Source organism: Balaenoptera acutorostrata, chromosome 1 (genome assembly GCF_949987535.1).
Source record: "Balaenoptera acutorostrata chromosome 1, mBalAcu1.1, whole genome shotgun sequence".
Taxonomy (NCBI): domain Eukaryota; kingdom Metazoa; phylum Chordata; class Mammalia; order Artiodactyla; family Balaenopteridae; genus Balaenoptera; species Balaenoptera acutorostrata.
This window is the reverse complement of record NC_080064.1, coordinates 11,749,172-11,762,640: the sequence shown is the minus strand read 5'-3', so window position 1 is coordinate 11,762,640 and position 13,469 is coordinate 11,749,172. Positions and strand designations below refer to the sequence as shown.

The 13,469-nt window shown below is 50.5% G+C and overlaps 1 protein-coding gene across 5 annotated transcripts in view; it reads right to left on the bottom strand.

Moving 5' to 3' along the window:
* KAZN (kazrin, periplakin interacting protein) overlaps window positions 1-13,469 on the bottom strand; it is a 1,128,675-nt gene that overhangs the window by 15,061 nt on the left and 1,100,145 nt on the right. For all 5 annotated transcript variants that reach the window (XM_057554464.1, XM_057554479.1, XM_057554493.1 and 2 more), the window contains 3 exons: window positions 8,914-9,119; window positions 8,391-8,509; window positions 357-588 (listed from right to left, as the gene is read on the bottom strand). In XM_057554464.1, the coding sequence (XP_057410447.1) occupies window positions 357-588; window positions 8,391-8,509; window positions 8,914-9,119 (557 nt within the window). The remainder of the gene's footprint in view (window positions 1-356; window positions 589-8,390; window positions 8,510-8,913; window positions 9,120-13,469) is intronic.

Here is a 13,469-nt window from a genome sequence, read left to right as displayed (position 1 = left end):
CTTTGGGTTTTCAGAAAACCCTGGGCTTCTCTCATTGGGACAACCTTCCATGATGTTGTGACCACAAGCTTCTTTCTGGTTTCCCCTGATAAGCAGTGAGTCCTTGGAGGATGAGTGTTTCCCGTTTCCCCTGAATTGAGCACAGGGTCTGGCCCATCCCCAATAAGCAGTTGTTTAAAGGAGGGAGGGAGAGAGGAAGGGATGGATGGATGGATGGATGGATGGACAGGTAGAAGGATGGATGGATGGATAGATAGATGGGTGGGCAGATGAGCAGGTGGTTGGATGGACAGACAATAGATGCAGAGAGGAAAGCAGGGCTGTGGAAGGTGCCCCCCCCCCACCCCGCTTCTCACCTCCCTGCTGAAGTTCACTTGGTACAGCAGCTCGATTCCCAGCAGGATGCTGATCTGGTGGAACTTCTTGGACACGTTCAGGTGCTTCTCCAGGTCCCGCTTCATCAGGGAGTTCAGCATCCGTCCATCGACCAGGTGGTTTTGGAAGGCCTGGGAGTACTGGGACAGGCCGATGTCATTCAGCCAGGCCTTGGCCACCCAGTGATGGTCCAGGTCAGCGGCTTTGGACAGGCTGGTGAGGAGAGACACAGCCGGCGAGAGGGGTGGGTGGGGAAAGGTGGCAGAAACAGAGGGACAGGGAGAAATGGGGCAGAGACGAGCAGAGATGAAGAAAGAGAAGCAAAACAATGGCGGGGAGGGGACACAGACATAGACGTGAACAGGGATGGAGTGGAGAGACAGAGAGGAAAAAAGACAGAGGGCAGAGGTGGGGAGAGGTGGATGGAGGGGAGAGAGAGAGGAGGAGACAGGGAGAGACACAGGGAGAGAGGGACAGAGACATAGGAGAGAGACACAGACACAGAGGAGACAGAAATAGACATAGAGAGAGGCAGACAGACACAGAGAGACAGAGACAGAGGGAGAGACAGAAACAGAGAGCAAGCCCCAGAGGACAAAAAAGGGACCAACAGACAGGCAGAGGGAACAAGAAGAGAAGAGACCACGTTCAGACACACTGAGAGTGGAAAGGGACAATGACAGAGCCGCAGGGACGAATGCAGCAGTAAGCAGAACCTCTGGGGACCCCGGCACCCGCCCCCCACAGAGTCACACAGCGACACGTCTTGGAATCAGAAATAAACCCCACGTTTTGCTTATTCCAAGTCCTCTCTCCTCACCGCCGTATCTCAGATTTTCTGTATCCCACCCAGAACGTCACCCAGTGCCACGCGCATGCGCACGTAGTAGGTGCACAACGAATCCGTCTCAAAAGGATAAAAGTGTGGTCCCCTCAGATGTCATTCCCCTGCTCGCCACAGGGTGGCAGCCTCGCAGAATGAATGAGGACAGCGCCTCCCACCTGCGGAGGAACTTTGAGAAACGACCGGAGGTGATGCCGGGTAGGGAGCTGCATTGCTGAAGTGGGAGCCTCGGGGGACCACAAAGGGATCCTGATGTGAAAGAGAAATAACGGGCTTACGGAGTGACGCCGCCCTCCTCCCCAGGCCTGGGATCTGGGCCGGCAGAGGGAGCGCCCCTTACCCACTCCCCAGCTGGGGTGGGATGGAGGCTGTGAGTAGAGCACCCTACCGGCCAAGCTGGAGACCTGGGTGGGGTTTTCAACCTCACCTGACTCCGCTTCCTCCTTTCTACTCTCCACCGCTCACTCTACGCACCGTCGTCTCCCCCCGGACTTCGCCTTCTAACTGGTCTCCCTGCCTCTGGGGCCCCTCCAGGCCCTTCCCTAGGATGGAGATAGCGGATCACGCCCCTCCCCTCCTGCTGGTGTCCTCGATGGCTCCTTGCTTCCTTCCTCCGCTCCAAGAATGTGTATTGAGCAGCTACTTAGCTCTGTGCCGGGTAGATGCGGCCTTACCATGGGCACATCTCCCATCTTCACCCCTTCCCTTCCCACCCCTACACTCTCCCGTCTGGGGCTGACCTCCATTTCCAGGGCTCTGGATCACATCTGTTAACAGAGACTTGCAAGTTCACATCTCTCCTTGCTCGCCTCTTCTGAGCCCCGGATTCTAACCAGCTGCCCTCTCGACATCTCCTCCTGGCACGGGCATCTCAAATTTAACAGGCTCCAAATGAAATGCCCGTCCTCTCTTTCATCTCCCCATCCTCACTTGCCCCGCCTCTCCCCTCCCCCACTCTGTCCATCTATCAATCACTCTGATCAGTGTGTCCGTCCCCTTGTCTCCTTTTCTGGGGTCAAGCCATGGCCATCTCTGGCATAGATTTCTGCAGCTGCCTCCTGACTGCCCCCACCCCACCCCCTTGCCCCTTCTAATCCACTTACCCCGTGGCTGCCAGATGGCCTTTTAAATACATCCATCAGATCATGTCACTCTTCTACTTAAAATCCTCTCTTAGAGGAATCTTCAGTGCATATTACTAAGTGAAAGAAGCCAATCTGAAAAGGCTACATACTGTATGATTTCAACTATATGACATTCTGGAAAAGGCAAAACTACGGAGACAGCAAAAAGACCAGTGGTTTCCAGGGTTTGGGGGACAGGGAGGGATGAAAAGGTAGAGCAGAGAAGATTTTTAGGGCAGTGAAACTATTCAGTATGGTACTGTAATGATGGATGCACTCCATTATATGTTTGTCCAAATCCATAGAATGTATAGCACCAAGAGTGAACCCTAATGTAAACTCTGGACTTTGGGTAACAATGATGTGTCGTTGTAGGTTCAACTGAAACAAATATTCCATCTGGAGGGGGATGTTGATAATGGGAGGTGATGCACCTGTGAGGGCAGGCGGTTTATGGGAAATCTTTGTAGCTTCCCCTCAGTTTTGTTGTGAAACTAAAACTGCTCTAAAAAATAAAGTCTTTAAAAATGAGGGAGGAAACAGAGACTTTTTTAAACAAGCAAAATTGAAAGAATTCATCATCAGAGGAATGAACTACAAGAAATGTAAAAGGAATTTCTTCGAGAGGAAAGAAAATAATGACCACATGGAAATTTGGACTACACAAAAGAATAAAGAGAACTCTGAAAACTCAACAAAGAAAACAACCCGATTCAGAAATGCGCAAAGGACTTGAATAAACATTTCTCCAAAGAAGATATAAGAATGGCTAATAGGCCCATGAAAAGATGCTCAATGTCACTAATCATGAGGGAAATGCAAATCAAAACTGTGATAAAATACCACTCCATACCCATTAGGATGGCTACTATCAAAAAAACCAGAAAACAAGTGTTGGCAAGGATGTGGAGAAATTGGAACCCTTGTGCACTGTTGGTGAGGATGTACAATGGTATAGCTGCTGTGGAAAACTGTATGACTGTTCCTCAGAAAATTAAAAATAGAATTATCATATGATGCGGCAATTCCACTTTTGAATATATATCCAAAAGTATTGAAATCAGGGTCTTGAAGAGATATTTGTACATCCAGGTTCATTGCAGCAATATTCACAAGAGCTAAAACGTAGAAACAACCCAAGTGTCCATTGATGGATGAAGAGATAAGCAAAATGGGCTACATATATAAAAGGGAATATTTTTCAGCCTTAAAAAGGAAGGACGGGCTACCCTGGTGGTGCAGTGGTTAAGAATCCACCTGTCAATGCAGGGGACATGGGTTTGAGCCTTGGTCCCGGAAGGTTCCACATGCTGCGGAGCAACTAGGCCCGTGAGCCATAATTGCTGAGCCTGCGCGTCTGGAGCCTGTGCTCCGCAACGAGAGGCCGCGATAGTGAAAGGCCCGCGCACCGCGATGAAGAGTGGCCCCCGCTTGCCGCAACTAGAGAAAACCCTCGCACAGAAACGAAGACCCAACGCAGCCAAAAATAAATAAATAAATAAAATAAAGGGATTCCTTTAAAAAAAAAAAAGCAAAATACTCCATTATATTTAAAAAAAAAAAAAAGGAAGGAAATTCTCTCATATGCTACAACATGGATGAATCTTGAGGACGGAATGCTAAGTGAAATAAGCCAGTCACAAAAAGACAAATACTGTGTGATTCCACTTATAAGAGGTACTTAGGGTAGTCAGATTCATAGAGAAAGTAGAATGGTGGTTGCAGGTATCCTGGGGGGAGGGGAGAATGGAGAGTTAGTGTTAATGGGTACAGTTTCAGTTTTACAAGATGAAAGACTTCTGGAGATGGATGGTGGTGATGGTTACACAATAATGTGAATGTACTTAATACCACTGAACTGTACAAATGATTAAGATGGTAAATTTTGTGTGTTTTACCACAATAAAAAAAATTTTTTTAAAAGAAGATGATTGGAAATGGTAAATAATCTCGGTAAATATTTTCCTCATTTGCTAATCTCCTTAAAAGATAATGGCCAGTTTAAAAGAAAAATAATAAGCATGTATTATGGAGGATATATATATATATATTTGTATATATATAGACAATAGTACAAAGGAAGGAGGAAAAAGCATGTTACACTACACACAAAGTTGTATAATATTATTTGAAGATAGTGTTAAGCTTTCTGTGTATTGTAAACTATAGAGCAATAATTAAAAATAACACAAAGAAGTATAGCTCATAAGCCAGTAGTGGGAACACTCAATAAAAAGCCAGTAAAAGAGGGAAAAAAGAACAGAGTAGATTTGAATAAAATAAAACAAGGAAACTCTCCTGTGGCGCCCCTTTGCAGGGATAAAATCTGAAATCACAAGTCCTTGGGGTGATCTCACAGGTCCGGGCTCCCCTTCCCACCGGGCTTGGGCTGGAAGCACTTCCGGGACACCCTGAGGCTTTTGCTCCTCGGGTGGTGGGGGTCCCCGCCTCGCCCGGCACCCATTTCCTTCCAGCCCTGCCCGGGTTCTCCCCTCCCCTCCCCTCCCGGGTGTCAGCTCCCACCTTGCAGAGGCTGCCTCTGACCGTGCCCTCTGAACTTGCCCCCTGACCTGCTGCTCTGCCTCTAACAACTCCCTTCACAGCACCGATCACACAGGAACTTTACAAATGAATTATCTGAGCCCAGGGACTGTGTTCTCTAGGCTCTGAGTCAGCCTAGTGCCGAATGCGTAGCAGACATATCGTCGGAAGGACTGAGGGCAGAAACGTGGGCTCCCGGCTTCGCTCCCCTCCTCCTGCCCCTCGGCCACCCAGAACCACTGGGTCTGCCCCCAAGGGCCAGGGCCTCCTGGCCTCTAGGGCTGTTCTCCACCCTACCCTCTTCACCTGCTTAACTCCTGCAAGACTCTGTTGAGATATGGCTCTCCCCAAAGCCTTCCAGGAGCCCTGTGCTAGGTCAAGACCCTCCTTGTGTCCAGAGCCTCTTCAGAGCCCTCGCATTTGTCACACTGGGTAATTGCTGCTCGTCTGGCCAGCTGTCCAATGGACCATCAGCTCCTGGAGGGCAGGACAGGGTGTGGCGTATCTACGAATGCCCAGGCTCCCCACCTGGCTCAGAGCTAATGCCCAACAGCTTCTGGTTTAGAGTCCAGTGCAAGGAAGACAGGGCAAGGCTGGGCGAGGGGGGCACCGGCTCCAGGCTTCCCAGAGGCTGACCAGCACCCAGCTCCTGAGCTGGAACCTTCTGGCCCAAGACAAGCTCCCTTCTAGGATGAGAAGGTGCCTGGGTGACCCGCTCCAGCCTCATCACTTCAGAGGGACTCTTCCCAGGTCCAGCCGTCATTGCTCTCTTCCCTGGGAAAGGGGCTGAAGCTCACGGCCTCTGAATCAGATGCCGTTGGGCCTTTGATGGAGACCAGAAGACTTCTTTCCCGTCTGAAGGAAGGGTCTGGTCAGCAAATCAATGGTGCAACCAGACGTGGGGTGTGGGGTGGGAGGGGGCCCATCTATAATCAGCAGTATCCCTCTGCATGCTGATAATTAATGCACTCCTGCCCTTCCAAATGGTTCTCTTTCCATTAAAGTTGTCCTCGTGGGGCCTCAGCTTGGCAACACTTTCCCAGCTGTTGGTGTGAGCCATTGTAAGCACCAAAGGTGAATAAAACAGAATGATTTTAAAAGTAATTCAAATATTTTATAAAATTTGACACTGCCCCCTCCTCAAACTGGGACCAAATTAGATCCTGAAATCCGAGTTTGGGCACAGAATTTCAATGTCATCTGGGTCATTATTCAGCACAGAAAACACGAGGCCACTCTAGCTCCATCAGCCTTAGATGAAAGACCTTGCACCTCTGTACCTCGGTTTCCTCTTCTGTAAAATGGGGCTACTCCTGCTTGCCTCCTGGGCTAAAAGTGATAAGAGAAGGTAAGAGAAGGTAAAGTCCTTAGCACAGGGTCTGGGATGCATTCAGTGTTCCAGAAATAATAGTAGCAGGAGCTACATCGTTGATGTTTTGAACACAAAGGCAACTTGGGAGAGTGGAAAGGGAATTGACTTTGAAGTCAGATCTTTTGTAGTGTGACTTTGTGTCCATTATTTCTCTGGCCTCACTTTCTCCACCTTTAAAATGGGGGTAAGGATGTCTATCCTGCCTTGATATTGTGATGGTCAAATAAAATCATGTCCATAAAGTGACGGACAGGTTGTCAGGGGTTGGCAGATTTTGTTGTCAGGATTTTAGAGGTAAGGGGAGCCAGGCCCAGAGAGGGCAATGTCATGCCCAGAGTCACACAGGATGTATTCTCAAAGATGACCTCACCGGGGTTCTTACCCTAGAGTTCACAGCCCCCTCAAAGATCCACAGGTGGGTCAGAGAGTCCCAGAATGCAAAGTTGTGAAAGTTTTGTGTATTTCTTCTGGGGCAAGTTTCGGAAGTTCTTATTAGATTCTCAAAGGGGCCATGATCTCGCACAGTTAAAGAGCCACTATCCTAATTTAACCCCCTTTACTTCACAGGTGGAGAAACCAAGTCCCACAGAGGGCAAGGTCACAGGGCAAGTTAGAGACAGGCCAGGATTCCTTAGGGAATGGAGCCGTTAAATGAAGGCCCCTCCCTGCTCTAGGAGGTCCTGGGTGTCAAATGCCCAGGCCATGGTTTTGGAAACAGTCATGTTTATGGCTCTCATAAATTTTCAAAATCCGTTCACATCTGGCTTCTGAGTTGAATCCATCCCTTTCCAGGCGCTACGAGGTTCTGAAGGGTCTGCTGAATTTGGGGGGAACTTGGGCAGCGATCCCACATTTTTGAGAGGTGAGGCAGGCAGCCCCACCATGTTCAAGTAACCATGATCATGTTGGGAATGGGAGGGGTTGGGAGGTGTTTCTAGCTTGTATGACCCAGGATGGTGAGCTTTGGGGGATTGGGGGAAGGCACTGGGTAGGGGTGGGTGGTGAGTGTGAGGTGCTTGTGGGACCCTCAGGAGGGGAAGCTCAGCTGGGTTGCAAGCTCCTGCCCTGCTCTCCCCTGCCCCCAACTCTCCACTCCTCCACCCCTCCCCCACCCCAGCCCTGCCGTCTAGGAGGGTCCAGACCTGCTGACAGGGCCCAGGGCCTTCTTGCTTTGCTTGTTGTGAGTTGCTGCCTGAGTTTCTGATCCCATCTCATCTCTATTTCCTGTCACCACGGAATCACTCTCCGGGACACCCAGGAATTTGCTTTTCCTGCTTCCAAACCAGCCTTCTTTTCTACCTCCAGCCCCCTCTTTTTTCTTAATCCACAAAGCTGCTTCTGCAAATAATAAATAGCACACACCACCAGGTCTGATTAATTAACTGCACAAAAATGTTGGGGAAACCAGTGAAGGAGATAATTACGCAAAACAGATAGTGTCAGGTTTACCAGCTACTTTTCTTCCCCCTCCTGCTCTCTGAGGACTTGGGGGAAGGGTCCTTCCCTTTTCCCTGGAGCTGCTTGGTGAAAGAGGGGCTCCCCAGTAAGTCCTGCTCACAAAGGTCAGGAGAGAGGCAGGCGGGGGTGGGGGTGGGGGTGGGTGATGAGCAATGGGGGCAGGGCGGCCGCGCTGGGGACACACCTGATGGGTCATCTTCAGCCATTCCCAGGTGCGCTTGCCTATAGACGCCCCCTCCCACCAGGCCCCAAACCAGGTCCATTTCTTCTCTTCCTCCCTGCTTTAGGCTCTTACCTGGAATGGTAAGAGCTGGGCTTTGAGGTGGGAGTAGGAAGAACACACATTTTGGCCAAATTCCCCAGATCCACTGGGGCTGCCCCGCCTCCCAGACAGAGGAGTTCTGGGGGGCGTGAAGCCCCCTGACTCCCGCACCGGGGAGATCATAGGGCATTTGGGGGCCTCACTGAGTTTGTTCTCCATCTTTCTACGGGGAGGGCCAGCCCAGAGTGGGGCTAGGCTGTGCTCGGGACCCTGCCCAGTGGCGTCCCGGGCCCTGGCACTCCTCGCGCCTGGTCCAGCTCACAGCGCCCGCTCCCTCCACCCGTGTGACCCCCAGGAGGCGAGGTCTCGGGTGGGCTCTCTTCCCCTCCCCCCGGGGCCCAGGCGCCGGCTCACCTCCTGCCCGCCTCAGCGTCGCGGTAGTCCTCGATGGCCAGCCGGAGCTTGCGCCGGTGCAGGGAGCTGCACACGCCCAGGCCCAGCTCCAGGTCCTCGTCACTCAGGCTTAGCAGCACCTGCGCCCGCCCGGCAGGAGGGGACTGAGTGCCGGAAGGGAGGCGTGGGGGCGGGGACCCAAGACACCCCTCCCCTCAGTGGGCGCACGGCCCCGGGGCCCCGGGAACGTCTCTGCAGCTGCCTCGCCTCCAGCCACTGGTCCATGAGGCCAGGCGGTGGGATCGCTGACCTGGCTGAAAGGGTCCCCCAGTCCTGCCCTGCGTCCCTCCAGCCAGGTAAGGGAAGGTTAGTCCCATTTTAAAGACGAGGAGGCTGAGGCTCCGAAGGGCTGTGTGTCTTGTCGGAGAGACACAATGGTTTACTGGGGTCCCTGGAGCCTGAACCCGGTTCAGCCAGCTCCTCTAACCCAGAGGATGGGAGGGGGGAGGGGGGCGTTCCCACGGGGGCCCGGCAGGTGCCCTACCTTCCCACTCTTGACGTTCTCCGCACAGGCCTTGACGTACATGGGCATGGCCATGACCACCTCCAGCCAGGCCTGGACGGTGCCGGCCTTCCAGTGCGACATGGGCGTGGTCCTGACCAGCTCCACCTGCTGCAGCCGGTCTGTCTGCTCCTCGCCCTCCGACAGGCTGAGGCTCTGTCGCGTGGGGCTGCACTGGCTGTCCGAGTCTGCAACACACAAGCACACAGGGCCGTGCTGGGGAGTGGGGTGAGGGGCGGGGCAGGGGCTGCAGGGGGCAGGGACTGGGCAGGCTGTGCCCCCTGAGTCTGCACCCCTGGGGATGCAGGGGGTGGGCAGGGATGTCTTTCCCCCCATGCATTTCTTCTTTTCAGAATCCAAGCGGCTTTTGTTTTGTTTTGCTGCCCCTTCCCCAGTCCAAAGTAATCTGTGCCCTCTAAAAGAAAAGAATTTAAAAAACTTAATCCAGAAGAGAATAAAAATAAAATAGAAAGTGAAAATCACCCCAAATCCTACGCTACCCAGAGACAGCAGCTGCTAGTATTTAGTTAAATGGTCTTTGGGATACACAAATGCCTACGCTTACAAACAAACACAGATCCCCACGTTCACATGATGTGTTCCGTTTTGTAATATGCTGTTCTCATTTACACGACGGAGGACACCCTTCAGTCTCAGCAGAGACTGCACAGGATTCATCAAAGGGATGCTCTGAATCTATTTCACCCGCTGCCTGTTGATGGGCCTGGGTCGTCCCTCATTTTTCACTATTGTAAACAACGCCAAGGCAGTCATCTTTGGGCAACAGGGTGATTTATATTTTTAGGATAAATGGAACCCCAGCTCTATTCCTTAACACACCGAAGCCTGTTTCTGGAGTGGCCCTCACAGACAAAAACGTCTCTCCACCAGCATTTTCCAGCCCCATTCCTTAATCCATGGTCGGCTGCATCAACACTTGATAAATATACCAAGTTCAGGTGGTAAAGAGTCAACTGAGAAGGGAAAAGAATCTTTCTCTAAAAGCAGGGTTAAATGAAAACCCAAATGGATAAACTCAATACCATGAGAGATGACAAGTATTAAAAAATAAGCCTGATTTGAAATGACCCTATATTATATTGTATATTATAAATCATTCTAATATGTAAACAATGTGTATCCATCAAATCGGCACATAGTAAAACAATGGGTATGGAGAACACAAAAATGTTATAGTTACTGAGTTTGGAAGTATGAGGTTATTTCCCTCTTGCTATAACTCTGGGTATCATCAAAGTTCCATAATAAACATGTATAAGTTTATAATGAAAAAATTGGAAAAATTAAAAAATTAGGAAGCAGTATAAATGGTTATGGATGGGAGTTTGAATGAATGATGCTCCGTTCGCATGTTGGAATATAAGCAATTAATTTAAAAATCTGTCACAGGAGAATAGTTTTGACATGGGAAAATGTTCACCATCTATCATCAAGTGTAAAAGCACAGTACAAGATAGCATGTACAACGTAATCCCAACCACATTAAAAAAAATATTATATATAATGTATAATACAATTATGTATATGTAATATATACATATATATGTAATATATTACATTATACTAGGTGGGTAAATGTTAAAAGTCTTTATCTCTGGAAAGGGGTGATGGGTAATTGTGCATGAATGTGTGTGTGTGTGAGTGTGCACTTGTGAGTGTGCCAGTGTGTGTGCATGTTTTTCTATTTCCCAAGCTTTCTGCATTGACAATATTATTTTTGAAATTGAAAAAAACCACAGCCTAGAAATCTTACTTTTTCAAGTCACAAAGCCCCTTCCCCCAATTCCCTTGCCTCCCTCTGTTGAAACACCTTGGATGACTCTTGGGAAATGGCTACACCAGCTTGGTGGCCACACACTTCTCCTTCATCCCAGGTCCACCGAAACCTTTCTCCCCAACGCTTGGGGGCCTCTAACTGCCCAGCCAAGAGCCCTTCGGGGCCCACAGTCACCCGGCCTGAAAGATGCCACCCCCGGTCCAGCAGGGCGCTGGGCAGAGCGACCTGACTCTGGGTGGGCAGAGATGGTGCCTCGTGCCTCAGTTTCCACCTCTGCAAGTTGTCATGATGCTGCTCCCGGCCTTCTGCCTCCTTCTCTGGGCTGCCCTGCAGACTCAGTGACAGTGGGGGTGATGGGGCCTATCTATACTGGATGGGTAGGGGTGAGAGGTCACTGCAGCATCATTATATTTCCCTTCTCAGGTGGACGGAAGGCGACCCCGCACCCCCCAGCCCGGAAAACAGCAGATGGCACAGACTATGTGCAAGTCACCAATCTGAGCACACCTGTTGCCATGGTGCCCCGGAATGCGGAAACAGCAGCTGCCTCTGCAGCCCTGCCTGGGGGCTCCAAGACCCTGCCTGGTAAGAGAGCTAGCTGCCTGGCTAGGGGCACAGACCTCAGCCTAGGTGTCCCCTCCTGCTGGAACCGTGCTCCCAAGGACAGGCTTGGCTGGCAGGGAAACCTTTCTGCTTGGGTCCTACAGGTGTTGACCACTGGCACCCAAACAGGGTGTCCTTCTTAGGTTGGAGAGAGCTGAGAACCTCTGCCTTATTCCTGTAGTAGAGTCCTGTCTCTGTTTCATGATTCTGGGAAGATGAGAGACCATGTGTGGCTGAATCTGGTTACCCCAAATCTCAAGACACAGCCCATGTTGTCCATTTGGACCAGCCCTGTGGGAAGAGACCAGGCTTTGGAGTTGAATAGACTTTGGCTTTAGGCAAATTCCTTTACCTCTTGAAGCCTCGGTTTTCCCATCTATAAAATGGGAATAATATTCAATAATAATATCTACCACCTAGGTTAACATGACTATTGTAAATTCTGAATGTGAAGCCATAGTAGGCACTCAGTCAAGGGTGACTATTATTGGTAATAAAGGGCTTCTCCCCTGGGGCTTGGGCAATTTTTTTGGCTACACCTAGAATTTAGCAGTCGTTGCCTCAGTCCCTCCCTGCATTCCTGGGATGAAATGTGATTTGAGTTCAGTTCAGGTGCTTAGGGAGGGAACCCAGCGCCACTTGTTGTCAAGCCCACCTGGGCAGAAGTTCATCGTCCCAGTCAGACTCCGGCCTGGCTGGGAGGGGGCACCTGTGAGGGGAGGGGAGAATTTGTGGATTCTGTGCCAAGGTGGGGGCTAGGGGTGTGTTTGTGGTGCTTGGCTATACGTCCCCAGTGAGGGAGATCAAGGAGCGTAGGACGGGGAAAGACAGGAGAGAGAGAATGAAAGAGAGACTCAAAGAGCAAACCTTCAGGAAGAAATAATGTTACAGACACACAAAAACAAGAAGATAAACAGGCTGGAGAGACTGAGTAGAGAGGGAATCACAGATAAGTGGACAAAGAAAAAAAGCAGACTTCCGGGCTGTGTGTGTGTGTACACACTCGTGAGTGTGTGTTTTCCTGAGCTTGGTGTGTCTTTGTGAATGTGTGCAGGTTATTCTATAGCTAACAGGCCTCGGGCCTGTGTGGGGAGCTGGCATTTCAATTCACGTTGTTTATGGAGTCCAGGCTCGAGGAATGCCAGAGGCCAAGCTGGGTTCATATGAGCAAACCACACATTTTGGTTTCTGAGAAAAGACAGCTATTCACCAGCCCACCTCTTTCACCCCCTCCCCGCCCCGACCACCAGGACTGAACGCCAAGGAGAAGATGCTGCAGAAGGACGGAGGGTGGGGGGAGTCTTTGCGGCCATAACCCATTAATTAAAGGCAATTTCCAAAATGTAGGCATTATGGTGCCAGATTTTATGTCTGGGATTCCATCAGTCCTGGCTTTTATTTCCCCTCTGTCTCAGCCCTGAGAGTGGGAATAACTCATGTTTATGGCCAGGAGCTCAGAGGAGGCTGGGGAGATAGAGGGGCTGACCGAGCCCCTGGCAGACTCTGAGGAGGTGCCAGCAACAAGCAGCCACTCTGGATCCTTCTGAACACCAGGAGGACCGTGGTGATTCTGGAAGGAGAGGGTCTCATCCTCCCAACCATCCCCGACATGCATGCACCGCAGAACCTCAGCAATTAGTCATTGAGTTCTCCCTCAAACTGGGCCTACAGAGGCAGCTGTGCTAGCCTAGTACAGGGGTTGGCAAACTACAGCCCAAGGGCCAAATCCAGCCCTCTGCCTGTTTCCCTAGATAAAATTTTATTGGGACACAGCCATGCTCATTTGCTTACACATTGTCTAAGGCTGCTTTCCGGTTACAATAGCAGAGCTGAGTAGTTGTGACAGATTGGTCCAAAAAGCCTAAAATGTTTACTATCTGGCCTGTTATAGAAAATCCTTTACAGAAACCCTGAGGTTCCGAGGTGGCAATGGACTATGAGAGACCTTGGTTTGAAGCCCAGCTCTGCTGCTTACCAGCCAGATGATCCTGGGGAAGTGTTTTAACTTTTCTCAGCCTCGCTTTCCCCATCTGTGAAATGGGGTGATAATGATGCTAATCTCACAGGTCTATGTGGGGATGAAAGGAGATGATGTATGATGTGGACAAAGTGCTCAGCCCAGTGTCTGGCATACAGT